The following is a 16,161-nucleotide window of genomic DNA, read 5'->3' on the forward strand; positions in this document are numbered from 1 at the left end:
CTGCCTTTTGGGAGAGCAAATTCCAGATTTCCACTACCCTGTGCATGAAGAAGTGTTTCCTGATTTCACCCGTAAATGGCCTAACTCTAATTCTATTATACTGGTTCTGGATATACATATCTCTATTCCTTTATCCAAGTCATTAATCTATATGGAGATATAATCTCCATATATATTAATATATAGCTGAGGCTCCAGTACAGATCCCTGGAGAATCACGCGTCACATCCCGCTAATTAGAGAATTAACCCTATATTCCGACTCCGAACCAATTACCAACCTATGTCACAAGGTTAACTCTAATTCCACTTTTGCTAACAATCACGTGTAAAACCTTCTGAAAGTTCACACTGACAACTTCCATAGACATACCCACTATGCTAATGACATCTCCAAAAAAAAATCAAACGAGATTAGTCAATCCATTTTGCAACTCCGAAAACTTCAATTAGGTTATGCATAAAAGTAATTAAAAGAAATGAAGGTCACGTGGCTTGCTGACATAAACTCTTGTTTGTGGCAATCGGAAACATAATACTGAAATATTTGATCATATAACTTATATTAAACAAACTACCTTGAAACACAATTTTTTTCCGTGAAAAGCAAAAACTAAAACTGCTACCATGAATGTCAAAGGAAAAAAAACTCAATTAAGAATAGTAAAACACAGGAAACCAAACTTTTTCAAATTATTTTTTGTAACGTTAAAAAAGTACAGTCACATCAAAATAGAATACACAGCTATAAAACTGCTGCAGATGACTTAAGAAAATAGTGTGAATATATAAATTCTACAGTATTTACCACTGCTGATACATATATTTCAGATAGCAGGTTTCAGCTGCCCCATCTCATTTAAAGTATACTATAAAGCAAGTGTCCATATTAAAGACTCATGATTAAGACTTAAAGGATTATTACAAATAATTACATAGTTCAATATTACTTGGATTTTTCTGCGATTGTTTCAAGTGAAAAGTTGAGCAGGAAATGAACAGTCTCAATTTATTTATTCAGATCAAAATGTCTAAGTGATATATTGATAATTTAATTTGCACATTTGATTTGTGTATATATTATATATACATATTCATACACACATATACACATAGTAGTGTTGTTTTACGTACATATAGTCAGTCAGTTGATAATCATGTCTTTGAATCAGTGTTTTTAGTTCATTTCAATGTTCTTACCAGTGTTTTCCTACTCTGCTGAGATTTTAAACCCTAAACCAATCCGACTGCAAACTTAGGCAGAATCTGCAGCATAAGTCCTCTGCTCCTTTCTAGTTAAAACCATTAAAAAAAAGTCAATATGACATTTTCATTATGGGATACATCTAGCTACCTGGAAATAAGTTGGGCTGCATCATTAGAAATTGAAACAAAAACCTGTAGACATAAATGCAAAGCAAACTGGTCCAAAAACCCGCCTAATCCCAGCTCCAACACCCATTGATACCATTTTAACTTCCAACCAAACCAAGAGAATGTGTTAATCATAATCATACGGTCTGAAATAGCAGGACGGTTTCTACCATTTAATAATGTTTTAGAAAAACTGGAGGGAAAATAATTCCTGTTAATGTATTCAGATGCAAATGTGTATAACTTACATTCAGAGTAAAGGGTAAAAGATTAATGTGTTATTTTACAATAAAACTTTTTTTGCACAAATATCATGTCAGGATGCACTTGGCCACAATTAAAAGTGATGTGAAAACATTACAAAACATTGTAGTTTTGTTTTTGTTGCATTTCAACTATGGTGTATATTTTTTCTATTAATTTAGCTCAAGTGTGATGGCACGGCAGTCTTCAACATTCCTGTACAAGTATAGCTAGAAAGTACATGATTAGGTTTGTTACTGGCATTAAAACTGTCTGGCCAGGTTCAAGGGAAATGTAGCCCAGGTAATTTTTCACAAGTGATTGGGGGAAAATCAGAGCATATTTTGGGACTTCAGATCAAAAAACTGCAAGTGTCCCAGAATAAACCTAAATATATATATATATTTTTTTAAACAAAATGCATGTCAGGTTTGTACACCAACAATTGCAGGACTGACCTGAATAGTGAGATGGAAACAGACTGGAAACCAATCCATCAAAAATCTTACAAATCAGGAACCTTGTAGTACATCACTTAAGATGCTTGCTTCAATCTGTTGCAGGCATGGGTTCAAATCTCACTGCTTGTTGGCATTAGAATACACACAGTATATGTTCAACGAACTCTAAACAAAAGGGTGGTTTTCGTCTTCATATTTTGTAAATTCTGGTAACCAGATGTACTGGAGAAATACCTTGTGTACTTGGTTAGGACATTTTCAAAGTGAGAACCATTACCCGCAGTTTTCGACTATGCTACACACTTCTTTCCTTCTGTATGATTAAAAAAAATACAGATACATCATTTTAAATGTCAGAGATTTTCTACTTTAACACTGTTCTTCACATCACTTTTAAAAAGGGCGTAGCCAGTGTCTTAAAGCAATACTGATTCTGGGATGGCTCTTCTATCCGTCTGAGGCTTTCCATAATGTTGGGGACCAAACTGAGTTGAATGTGGATATCTTGTTTGTGCATGTGGATCAGGATATGGTAAAGTTCTATTATAGATATTGCTGCCAGCTACAGGCACACCTTGGTAGCTAAACTCTGGGACAGGAGTCTGCTGTGCATTCCGAAAACTGGGCGATCGCTGCATATTTCCTCTGTACCTTATGTCACTTTCCTGGTTCCAGTGCCGTTCATATTGCTCTTGCCTTTTGTAATCTAGTTGGTATTCTGGTGAATGCTGTTGTGTACCTTCATATGGAACTGGGTGCCTTCCATAGTTGGCTGTGTTCACTGAATCATATCGTCCAGTGTCTAAAGGCTGCGCTGCAATTCTGAATGTCTGTGAAGAATTAGAAAATTGGCGGCCAATAGTGAAGGAGTTCATGCTAGTATCTGGATAGTCTGGCATATGTGCTAGCTTCGTACCGTATGACCTATTGTCATGATTTGCTCGACCTCCAGACATATTGTAACTGTACTGTGGCAAGACAGGCATGTCTTTAGCTCTGGTGGGTGAATACTGTGGGAGGCTACCATGGTACCCAGGAGGGCTACTATAGGATGGTGGCAAAGAAGGTTGGCGCTTTACTAAAGATCTTTGGTTGGAACTTCCTGATACAGAATGAGTCCGTGGAGGTCTTGGTTGAGACGCTGCACTGACGTTGGTTGTATTGCTTGAAAATGGTGCCGGCAGTAGCCTCGAGGGACTAGTATTTTTCAATATGGCTTCTCGTGAGAGAGCATTATTTTGCACAATACCAGGCTCTCTCTTTTCCACCATCTCCTCAGCACGATGCTCATATTCATGATCCACCCCAGGAACATTGTCATATTCTGAAGCATTTGAGTCCCTCTTTGTTTCATCAACCTCAATAATCATTGTCTTTGTTCTACCTGTCAACACACGTGACTCCTCTGGACTGGATGGGGAGCTTGGTGCATTGTAGATTCCAGTTCTGCCCTTGCCATCTGCAGAATGTTTTGAAGTTGCTTCTGAACCTTTCAAGCCTGTAGGTTTGTTCCACTTTGGTGCAAATTCCTTCTTAGCACTTGGGTTAGCATTCGAGTTCTGGTTAGCAGTAGCATTGTTAAGCTGTTTGGGATAGCCGTGCGTCAACGCATGCTGTGATGGGAGCCCGTGCTGATTTTTCACATCAAGATCCGGCAGCACTTTCACTTTGCCTCCATGATTTTCCACAAAGCCCGCTCTTTGTGTTTTAACAGTCGGTTTTTCCGGAGAGCTCTTTCTGGGCCTGTTGTCAGGTTGTTTCTCCTGCAGTTTCTCTGGTGATGTCTTTTTATCTTTTCTCCTTGCAGTTGGAGGAGCTACTTTAGCTGTGTTGTTCTTACCATTGATCATGTGATTGAAAGCAGGTGGTTCTGGGTGCTCCATGGGCACTTGGCCAAGTGATTTCTGTGGAAATTCTTCAGGTTTACCTGAAAATTAACATTGAAGTACAGTATTTAGAAAACATAGCAGATATTCCATTTTCAAGTTCATATTTTTGATGGACATAATTTATTTTCATGCAGACAGTACAGGTAGAAAATATCAAACAGTTAACAAGGAAAGCACATACAACATTAAACATTTTACAATTTGTGATCTTCCCATTTATGAACCTTCAAACTCAACTGAAATTGTTCTGACTGGGGGAAATGAAGAAAGGTACACTTTTAGTTTAGAAAATACTCCAGTGTTTCTAACATGCAGTGACATAAACTATCTGCTTTTATAATCCTCAATGTTTTAATCATATCGTTATTGCTACAACTGCTTCATATAACACGTGGGCGATACATTGAGGAGTTGCGAAGTTATAAAACTCATCAGATCAGTCCTCAGATGTACAACTGCCTTGAAATGCATCCAAAATGTGTTCCTTAAAATATAGAAATGAAGTTTATGGGGCAGTTTTATTTGACTTTAGGCTAGTTTGCTTTGTTGGCACATGACTCATAGCAGGCAACAATGGACAGCAGAGCCCCCAGGACAAAAATTACATTATTTGACCAAAACTGATGCTGTACATCATGATTTGAAAGTAAGTTTGAGATTTATTACACTATACATCATGGGGAAATACCATGCTTCAAGCTCACTGTGTGGTTTCGTGAGTAAATACATTGCACAGCGTGACGCTGAGCATTAAAAACCACGATGACACAAGTTGTGATCCCTTGTCTGTGCTGATTTAGTTGATTTTAACAGTGGGGTTGCTATAATTGAACTCCAGAATACAAAAATAAATCAATTCAGCTGGGGGGGGGGTCCCATCCCTGAACTTTGTCCATTGGTCCCTAGTGCGAAGTGTGGGAGTATGGACGTAGGACAAGGATACGATTGAACTCCGCTGTGATACGCTCCATGACTGAAAAGCCCATCAACACTCATTGACAAAGGCTAGTTATGTGAGATAAAAGGGAAGCAAAACCATAAAAAGTGCCCTGTGCATAGCAGCAATCCCTTATTTTAAGGTACTGATTAATTGAATTTGATGACAAAAATCTGATAAAATGTCTCTCCAGAAAACAAAGTAATAAAGTCTAAGGGAGCAAAGGAATTCAAGGATGCTTGCATCAGTTGGTCGCACATTCATTTCTGTGATAGAAGGCTACGTGTTCAAGACCCCGGTGGGATTGAAGTTCATAATCAAGGCTGATGCTGCAGTGATATACTGAGGGAGCGCTGCACTGTCAAAGATGCAAGATGTTACACTGATTTCTCATCTGCCTGACCGGATGGTTCAGGTGGTCATGCAAGATCCTGTGGCACTATTCAAGGAAGAGAGAGTGGAGTTCCCTGGGGTTCCAGCCAACATTCATCAACCATTGCACCACCAAATAAACTGCTCATTCATCTCAGTGCAGAATAGCTGTTGTGCTTGCCTGCACAAGTTACTGCACTTCAAAGTAATTAATTTTGTGAAAAACATTTCAGACATTGATACAAGTTAAATATTTGCAAGTATTAAATAAATCATTATACTACTTGTTGCTGCAGCTCTCCACACCTGTTGTGTAACAGAATAATTTAGTGGATTGTTAGTGGCTGCGTACTCAAACCACCAAAGGTCGGACACAATTTTTAGAATGGTATGACACAACAGGACAAAACAATTTTGTTACTGTATTGCTTTGCCTGACACAAGGTTGTCTAAAGGTAATATAAAATCAGATAAGCTGAAGAAGTACCATCCATATTTTAAAAAAAGTATGAGAGAGAGATTTGGGCAGCCAAGTAGCAAAGCGCATCATCATCATCATAGGCAGTCCCTCGGAGTCAAGGAAGACTTGCTTCCACTCTTAACATGAGTTCACAGGTGGCTGAACAATCCAATGCGGGAATTACAGTCTCTGTCACAGGTGGGACGGTCGTTGAGGGAAGGTGTGGGTGGGACTGGTTTGCTGCACACTTGATTTCTGCAAGCTCTAGGCTATGAGACCCGAGGTGCTCAGCGCCCTCCCGGATGCACTTCCTCCACTTAGGGTGGTCTTTGATCAGGGACTCCCAGGTGTCAATGGGGATGTTGCACTTTATCAGGGAGGCTTTGAGGGTGTCCTTGTAACGTTTCCGCTGCCCACCTTTGGATCGTTTGCCATGAAGGAGTTCAGAGTAGAGCGCTTGCTTTGGGAGTCTCGTGTCTGGCATGCGAACTATGTTGCCTGCCCACCGGAGATGATCAAGTGTGGTCAGTGCTTCGGTGCTGGGGCTGTTGGCCTGGTCGAGGATGCTAATATTGGCACATCTGTCCTCCCAGGGGATTTGTAGGATCTTGCGGAGACATCGTTGGTGGTATTTCTCCAGCGACTTTAGGTGTCTACTGTACATGGTCCATGTCTCTGAGCCATACAGGAGGGCAGGTATTACTACAGCCCTGTAGACCATGTGCATCAGTGCGCCGAATGGCTCCTCTTGCTTAAGGCAGAATATTAATTTTTCCCCGCACAGCAAGATCCTCAACTCAGCCAGACTACCTGGGGAGGCATCAATCGGAGATCGGAAAAATAAAACTGAAACCATCTGTGCTGTTCTCAAACACCTCTCACACTGGCCAAATCAGAGTGATGATGACAGAGGAGCTCCAAAGCATCACTTTAAGGAGGTTGGAGAAATGATCTTTTTGAAGCAGTGCATTCTGCTCGTGCCCAACCCCCTACCCCCGCTCTACCAACAGTGGGAGAACCTTTAGCTATCCTATCCCGCTTCGGAAATCCCTCCTCCAAACTCCTGTGTCTTGCTACATCCCTCTCTACCTTAAAGTATCTCCTAAACCTAATTTATCAAGAGTGTCTTTGGCCAACTCCTCCTGATAGGGTCTGATTTCATACCATGAAGCTCCTTGGGCTTTTTTTCTATTATAAAAGTGCAAATGCAAGTTGTTTTGAGAAAATTTGCATCACTGGGCATCATCCCAGTGGATGACAGCAATTCCTATCCAGAGAAGGTTGAATGAGGAACGCATATTTTAGTTAAACACATTTTTGAATGCATTTCTTAAAATGTTTTCGTAAAGTTGTCCCTGGAGGAGTCAAGACACAAAATGGACATTTATGACCTTTGCAATGAAAGTTGTCAAATTCAAAAGCATGCATTTGAGAAAATATTTTTAATAATAAAGGAGATTAGGAAGGATGCTGTGTCATGTTACATATTTTATATTTATAACTAGTTGTCTTGTAATGTGTTCCATGAAATTCATAACCATACACCTTCAGATGGACAACAACAGTGACAGCTACACCAGAGGCCAAAAGCCAGACATTCACATAAGCCACAAAGCCAAATCTGTCAATCATTACTTGGATTGGTGATATTTTTAATAGAGGGACTACTGCCAAACAAATTCTTTCCATTTTTTTCTGAGAAATCCATGAACTTGACAGAAAAACACACACAAGATATGCAATGAAGATATTGCAAGAGAAGCTAATGACAGCAAGACATTAATTCTTGAAACCAGAGAATTTTTCTTGTATACAAGAAGAACATGAGGTAGCAGCATCCAAAAGGGAAAAATTGCCATGTCCAGTTTAATGTGGCCATGCATGATATCAGATACCTTTTTCCCACATTAATGAAAGCTTGTGTCAAAACCCACGAATATATGAAACAGATTTGGATTATCAGGAATATCTTGAAACCAAACTGCTTTGTGAGATTAAGAAGCAAACCAGAGCCCATCACCTTTGCCCTCAAATACAAGCAAGCATGGAGTGGGAAGATTAGTACTAATGGGTCACTGCTCTGAAAACTAATTATCTGAATATTATTACATGCCCTTTGTGGATTTCAAAATACTATCAGTATAGATTTATTGTACAAAATTAATTTTCTGTATCTGTCTAATGTGAAACATCAGAACAAAAGCTTTTTGGCATGACTTTCTCCTCCGGTTGTTCCTGCTTAGCACAGTTGGGAATTGGCAGGGAGGAACATCTTAATCTATAGCACTGGGTGTCAATGTTCAACATCAAAATTATTTCGCCAGAGTTAGGGCTCATACTCCAACTTGTATTGAGAGAAAAAGAATGCAAAAGAAAGAAAAAAAAGAACAAAGGAGAGAGAGAGAGAGAGAGAGAGAGAGAGAGAGAGAGAGAGAAAGAACAAAGGAGAGAGAGAGAAAGAACAAAGGAGAGAGAAAGAACAGAGAGAGAGAGAAAGAACAAAGATGAGAGAAAGAAGAAAGGAGAAAGAGAGAGAGAGAAAGAACAAAGGAGAGAGAGAGAGAGAAAGAACAAAGGAGAGAGAGAGAGAGAGAAAGAACAAAGGAGAGAGAGAAAGAACAAGAGAGAGAGAGAGAAAGAACAAGAGAGAGAGAGAGAGAGAGAGAGAACAAAGGAGAGAGAGAGAAAGAACAAAGATGAGAGAGAAAGAACAAAGGAGAGAGAGAGAGAAAGAGAGAAAGAACAAAGGAGAGAAAGAAAAAAGGAGGGAGAGAAAGAAAAAAGGAGGGAGAGAAAGAAAAAAGGAGGGAGAGAAAGAAAAAAGGAGGGAGAGAAAGAAAAAAGGAGGGAGAGAAAGAAAAAAGGAGGGAGAGAAAGAAAAAAGGAGGGAGAGAAAGAAAAAAGGAGGGAGAGAAAGAAAAAAGGAGGGAGAGAAAGAAAAAAGGAGGGAGAGAAAGAAAAAAGGAGGGAGAGAAAGAAAAGAGGGAGAGAAAGAAAAAAGGAGGGAGAAAGAAAAAAGGAGGGAGAGAAAGAAAAAAGGAAGGAGAGAAAGAAAAAAGGAGGGAGAGAAAGAAAAAAGGAGGGAGAGAAAAAAGGAGAGAAATAAAAATGGAGAGAGAAAGAAAAAAGGAGAGAGAAAGAAAAAAGGAGAGAGAAAGAAAAGAGAGAGAGAAAGAAAAAAGGAGAGAGAGAGAAAGAAAAAAGGAGAGAGAGAAAGAAAGAAAGCTGTATAGCTGACCTGTATCACAATTCACTTTTATTAAATTAATTTTATTGTGTATACCCGTGTCAGGAGTTTATTTGGAAGAAGTTGAATATATTATTATCCAGTGCTATATGATGGTCATCACACAATACAATAAATTTCTAACTATTATTTAGAAAATAGTTTATCCTGAAGGGCCTGAAACATTTTTAAAGCAACCCAGGTGTCCCATGGGGCAACCTTGAGCTTGATTTGACCCCCTTCACAATACTCGAGGAATTCACCAGAAACACTGTCATTTAGAAATACTAAAGGATTCATCCCTTTGCTCATAGAAATTTACAGCACGAAAGGAGGCCATTTCGGCCCATTGTATCTGCGCCGGAAATTCTATTGTTCTATTGCGAAATTCTGGCTTAGAATATTTGGCATTAAAATAGATACAAAAGATTTAAATTATCTCTGAGACAAACATCACCTGAGTATGTTGAAAACCTCAAAAGGGCATTAATTTCAGCACTCAAATCATTAAATCCAGAGAGTTAGAAATTGCAAGTAATCTGCAGACAAGAATTTAGTACCTCCTTACCATGATTTATCAAATACAATTTACATATAAACATTAGCAGCATTGTTTTGACAAAACCCTCATCAGCAGACACAAATGCTTGCTAGCATTGAGTTTTCACATTCAGGATTTCATAAATGTGGGAAAATTATAACCCAATTTTTGCCAAACCAGCTTCCAGCAAAACACAAAGAAATAGAAAACAATTGTGATCCATTGCCACACCAACTGCTGTTGTAGAGATGAAAGTGGCCCCCGGGCAGAGTGAGACGTTTGGTATCTGCCAATGAGGAGGGAAGAAGAAAAAAAAACAATAGAACTGAGGTGGAAAGGAAGCAAGAAATCATTTATGACGCAGAAACAATCACTCAAAGCGAGTGTTGTGTTTATGAAAAGCTAACCAAAGAAGGTTTTGTAACTTTGAAATTTATCTCAAAATTTGAAGCGCGTGGTATTCTACACCAATCAAGAATTGCCAACAACTGAAGTGAGATTTTTTTTCAACAAATATTTAAAAACATACTTCAATCTATTCTTCATCTGCAAGCATATATTTAAAATTTTGTTTACAAATGCAAAGCACTAGCCATTTCAGAAAATGTCCAAGTATTATAAAATTCATGAATTAATATTTCTAAAAACAAGCTGCAACAAACATTTCACTTTTTGGTGATGCCTTGATCAGCACAGCCACTTGTCAAAATCTATGCATGGTAACTTTTTTCTGGCATAGTACTGGTTTTGATCAGTCATAAGAAGAAATTAAAATACTCAATGAATTACCCAGGTGACAACATAGCTTTCAGTCACAGATAGAAACATAGAAACATGAATTACAAAGTACAGTATTGCACTCAAGAGTCACAAGATCAATTCCAGCATTACTTGTGGAGTCTTCAACAGATAAACTTTACAAACCGTGTTAAGCAATTAGGATAAAACAATACTGTACTTGACACAATCTCCTTTTTTTTTTAAACCTTGGAGCACTGCCGACTGAACACCATCAACTGCACTCTCCAAGGTAAATGGTGTGACCTCTGGAGATATGATGGCATCAGGGAGCAACTTCTTTGTGGGTTCCATGAGCTGTTCATTGATTAGATGCCACCTATGCTATCCCACTAAATGTGCAAAGCCAATTCTGTGCATGTACACACACAGAAAATGCCACTCTTCAATTTTTGCAGTGGCCCCTAACCTGCCTAGGAAAAGCAATGTTAAATGATGTATATAAATCTAGGAGGTATGCATTTGAATATAGTTAAACCCACATTTTTCAGAGACCACCAGCCACCAAAGATAAAAGGGGAATTAGAAGGACTCCACTGGCCAGTGGCCATGCGCCAACACTGACATCCACTACTAAAAAACTGTGGAGTGTTTGGAACCTTTTTGACTTAAGATAATTCTAAACAAGGGGGTCTTGTTTCCTGGCATCTGTTCACCGTCTCACACCGATGGAATGGCCATGATTGAAAAGTGAAAGGGCTACAGCAGTCACCAATTTTGGTACTCATAAGTATTGTTATGCAATATAGTACAGGTACACGTAATCGCATGCAAGCTTGCTATTCCCCTGTAATGTGAATATTATTCCTAGTCAAATTAGTATAATTTGTAATTGTTTTAATACTTCAGGAAGAGTACGACAGTACAGATAATGCACGAGATGAACATTTTTATCATTCACTTTTGATACAATGCTCTGATGCAAACTTTCCTGCCATCTACTGGAAAAGGGCTGAACTGCAATGATCATAACTCGATTGTATTCCCACACATACCTCAGTGTGAATATAAATTACACAATAGACACACTTCTGCAATAAATAAATGATGCCTGCACAACATTCTTATCCTCTGCAAAGTACTCTCCACACACTTAAAATAATGAAAAGATTAAAATCTCAATCATTTCAGAAGGGTATCGTGCTTGTAAAGCCATATTAACCCATTAGAATTCCCAACAGAATGCAAATTGTTAAGGGACGAAGGCAGGGGTCGTGCATACATCAGTTTTAGAATAAGGAGTTGAAATACTAATTTCACCCAGGACTGGAGGATGTAAGGAGTTATCATGACTTTATCTCCGTAGTGATAAAGTTCTCTGGAATTCTTTATAAAAAAAAACCTGTACTGTAATCATTTGAAAGCTTATTTGCCCTACATATGCTCGACCATGAGCACTTATTAGTAGGTGAATATATTAGGCCTAAAATTCCGGCCTCGTCAAATCCGTATGACGTGCGGACGGACCTGGTGAGGCCTCGCAAAAGCCGGTTTTCGGGGCGCGATGTGCATGCGGCGAAAACTGGCTTTTCTGATCTGTCAAAGATTTCGCTTGACAGATCCTCCGCATCCCTGGGGGAAGGACATCCGCGTGGAAGAGATTGGGCTATTTGCCTAACTCAAGCCAAGGAAATGTCCTTCAAACTTTTACGCCTGGTGAAAGCAGTCGCATAGCCTAATTTTACCAGTGTAAGAGTTTTAAAACATAAAAATGAAATTTAAATGCATATTTTTATAGTAAAAACACTGTACATTAACGCAAGTTTATTTTTAACACTATTAAAACACATTTTTTTTAAAATCCCCAAAATATATATTTTTTCTAAAACATTTAATTTCAAAATATGTGAGGTGTTTTATTTATTTATTATGCTGCGTTTAGGTGTTTTCTCATTGATAGTAATGGGCATTCGTACAAACGGAGTTCCCATTTTTATCAATGAGAATACTGCATTGCGATTGGTTGTCCAGGGCCATGTAACTCCAGCTTGGAGTTGCACACCTGAAAGCCTTCTCCCCATGCGTTACGCAGCAAATCTAGGCTTCCGACCGGGATCTTGCGTTCCTCTGAGACCACCAGGTACTTTTGTAGATTTTTTGGGGGTCGGAGGGGTTCGTACGGAGGAAGCCTCCGACCTCAATTTTAGTCCCATTAAACTAATATTTATACCATAATCTCAGGGTGATGCAACTAAGTTACATCTTTTTAATTTCAAATGTTCAAAACAAAACTAAAGGAGGAGCCTTGGCATCATTTACACATAGTATACAGTATAGCATGAGGAGCAATGATTTATTCCTAATTGGGACTATATTTATTGCCCTAAGTCTGTCACTATTCCAGAATAGGTGTACATTCATATTGGAATGCTAGACTGTCAACTTTCCCTGGACCTTGCTGTGTCCGTCATGTCACGATCCTTTACCAGCTCACTTACAAAATTTGGCTGTCACATTCTGTTTAATGGGTTTAAAATCAGATCATATTAAAACAAAGAGTCAATTTGGAGTGTGATCTTCATTAAAGTAATAAAGTTCATGTATCATCACAATACGCCAATGGGGAAAATCGGGAGGATGCCATCAGTAAGATGTTCTCTGGAGCAGACGGTTATGAGATTGAGATATCAACTTTGTGACCGTTTCCTCACATGCTGTGCATAAAAGGCATCAATAACACTAGCAGCAGTCAATTCTTATTCCAAGAGAAAGGAAGAAATGACTGGCATACGATGCACTAATATATAGTGTTCTTTGAAAGGGTAAAAATGAACAGGTTGGGAGTGTGTGCTGTCCATGGAAATTATTCACATCTGGAGAATGAAGAACTGACATGGTAAATTTCCAAGTGTTGGTTTAGAGGCAACTGCTCTTCAGACAGATTTTCATGTCTGACATAAATTTAACTTAGCTACCGCCTCTTGCCGTCGATAACCCACTGTGGGAATACTCCATCTGTTAGAATTAGAATCAAGAATATTGGGGAGAAGCAAAAAGAAATCTAGGAGCGATAGAATACTGATTATGTGGAGGATAGTGATAGACTTCAAGAGGACATTGACAGGCTGGTGGGAATGGGCGGACACGTGGCAGATGAAATTTAACGCGGAAAAGTGCAAAGTGATGCATTGTTAGGAAGAATGAGGAGAAGCAACATAAACAAAGGGTACAATTCTAAAGGGGATGCATGAACATATATATGTACAAATCATTGAAGGTGGCAGGGCAGGTTGAGAAAGTGTTTAAAAAAGCATACGGGATCCTGAACTTCATAAATAGAGGCATGGAGTACAAAAGCAAGGAAGTTATGATGAACCTTTATAAAACACTGGTTTGGTCTCAACTGGAGTAGTGTGTCCAATTCTGGGCATCGCACTTTAGGAAGGATGTGAAGGCTTAAAGAGAGGATGCAGAAAAGATTTATGAGAATGGTTCCAGGGATGAGGGACTTCAGTTATGTGGATAGACTGGAGAAGCTAAGGTTGTTCTCCTTAGAGCAGAGAAGGCTGAGAGAAGATTTGATAGGTGTTCAAAATTATGAGGGGTCTAGATAGAGCAGAGAGAGAGAAACTGTTCCCATTGGTGGGAGAGTCGAGAACCAGAGGGCACAGATTTAAGGTGATTGGCAGAAGAACCAAAGGCGACACGAGGAAAGACTTTTTAACACAGCGAGTGGTTAGGATCTGGAATGCACTGCCTGAAAGGGTGATGGAGGCAGATTCAATCGTGGCTTTCAAAAGGGAATTGGATAAATAACGGAAGGAAAAAAATTGCAGGACTACAGAGAAAGGGCGCGGGAGTGGGACTAGTTGAAGTGTTGTTGGAGAGCAGACAGGGGCTTTACTGGCCGAATGGTCTCCTTCTGTGCTGTCATTATCATCATAGGCAGTCCCTCGGAATCGAGGAAGACTTGCTTCCACTCCTGAAGTGAGTTCTTTGGTGGCTGAACAGTCCAATAAAAGAGCCACAGACTCTGTCACAGGTGGGACAGATAGTCGTTGAGGGAAGGGGTGGTGGGACTGGTTTGCCGCACGCTCTTTCCGCTGCCTGCGCTTGATTTCTGCATGCTCTCGGCATTGAAACTTGAGGTGCTCAGCGCCCTCCCGGATGCACTTCCTCCACTTAGGGCGATCTTGGGCCAGGGACTCTCAGATGTCAGTTGGAATGTCGCACTTTATCAGGGAGGCTTCGAGGGTTTCCTTGCAGCGTTTCCGCTGCCCACCTTTGGCTCGTTTGCCGTGAAGGAGCTCCGAGTCGAGCACTTGCTTTGGGGGTCGCGTGTCTGGCATGCGAACTATGTGGCCTGCCCAGTGGAGCTGACCGAGTGTGGTCAGTGCTTCAATACTGGGGATGTTGGCCTGGACGAGGACGCTGATGTTGGTACGCCTGTCCTCCCAAAGGATTTGTAGGATCTTGCGGAGACATCGTTGATGATATTTCTCCAGCGACTTGAGGTGTCTGCTGTACATGTTCCATGCTGTAACCATTCTATGAATCTATGTCTATTGGAGAAAAACAATCAACAAAACAAACAGAATGCTGAGCTATGCTGCGAAACCAGTAGAATATAAATTTGTGGCCGTTATGCTGAAGTTGTTTACAGCTCCGATAAAGCTGGACTCCTGCGTTCTTCATTTAGTTCTGATCACAGAATACTGCTCACAAGAAACATCCAGGCCAGGCAGAAAATGGTCACAAAGTAGATCCCTCGTGTCAGGGAGGACAGAGTTATGAGGACAAATGAGAAAACACAAAACCTTTCAGTCTGAAAGGAGATGCATGAGAAGGGATTATGAGATACTAAATGGAATAGAAAGGTTCATCTAAATCACTATTTCAAGTTAAAGCACAAGAGGAAATAGGGAGATAATTAAGTAAAAGGCAATTTTGACGGAAAAATGCCGTTATCGCTGAAAAACGAATTTCCAGTCCTGTGTGTTTAACTATTAACATATTTTTGTAATTATTATTACATTTACACAGATAGAAACATATGGAAAATAATCAAAACAAACGTAATCACTAAAAATATATACAACAAAAAGCCACTTTTAATGCTCTACCATTATTAAAAGCTTCTTGGCTGCTGTGCAAATTCACTAAATCAGCTCAACGTGAATTTAGCATGCAGGCAGCTCAGCTGCTGACTGAGCACATTGATATAAAAACAAGCTAAGCTTTTATAGTATATAATATTTTATAGTGCTTAGTGCTATAAATTTCATGATGGTGATAATTATATTTATGTTAATTCAGGGGAAAGAAAGGTGGCCAGTTATTTAGATCTGCTTTCAAAAGGCACCGGCAGGAGGTAGATCCAGCAAGTTGAGCGAGTATTTAAAAGGGAGTTGGAAAACTGTTTGTTGCTGCCATTTACATGAAATAAAGTAATGCAGTTGGATTTAATGAGTCAACAGACCTCCGTAAGTAATTCTGCAATTTGTGAGAGGACAGTAAAAAGGATTTTAGATAAGCTAGAACAAATGACATGATACAAAATACAAGAGCTAGAAATCCCAATAGTTGGTTCACCAGCTAATACTGAAAAATCCTGCAGCACAATATGTAAACGCGCAAAGGAAGAGCTTGATTCCCACCAACTGGTAAGTGTTTGGCTGGCTTGCAAAAGAATCTAGTGGTAGCATAAACAGTGAACTATTATTTAAATTTGCCACTAATATTCTCCCATAATTTAATTTTGTTCCCCTATGCATCATTCCTCAGGCGGGAGGATGAAAAGACAATCCACTCTCTGGATTTGATCTAAGCTGCTTTTGACCTGCTTGCTAAATGCACAGCTCAGTAATGTGCAAGAACACGACACAGACTGACTTTGGTCAAATGGTGCCTTGTTTAATGTT

The 16,161-nt window shown here is 39.6% G+C and overlaps 1 protein-coding gene across 4 annotated transcripts in view; it reads right to left on the bottom strand.

The window, feature by feature from the left end:
• Positions 1-726: 726 nt before the first annotated feature.
• The window catches only part of usp6nl (USP6 N-terminal like), a 266,108-nt gene continuing 250,673 nt past the window's right edge, over positions 727-16,161 (bottom strand). For all 4 annotated transcript variants that reach the window (XM_070897165.1, XM_070897162.1, XM_070897163.1 and 1 more), the window contains one exon: positions 727-4,004. In XM_070897165.1, the coding sequence (XP_070753266.1) occupies positions 2,494-4,004 (1,511 nt within the window). In that variant the 3' untranslated portion in view covers positions 727-2,493. The remainder of the gene's footprint in view (positions 4,005-16,161) is intronic.

Source organism: Pristiophorus japonicus, chromosome 13, assembly GCF_044704955.1.
Source record: "Pristiophorus japonicus isolate sPriJap1 chromosome 13, sPriJap1.hap1, whole genome shotgun sequence".
NCBI classification, from domain to species: Eukaryota; Metazoa; Chordata; class Chondrichthyes; family Pristiophoridae; genus Pristiophorus; species Pristiophorus japonicus.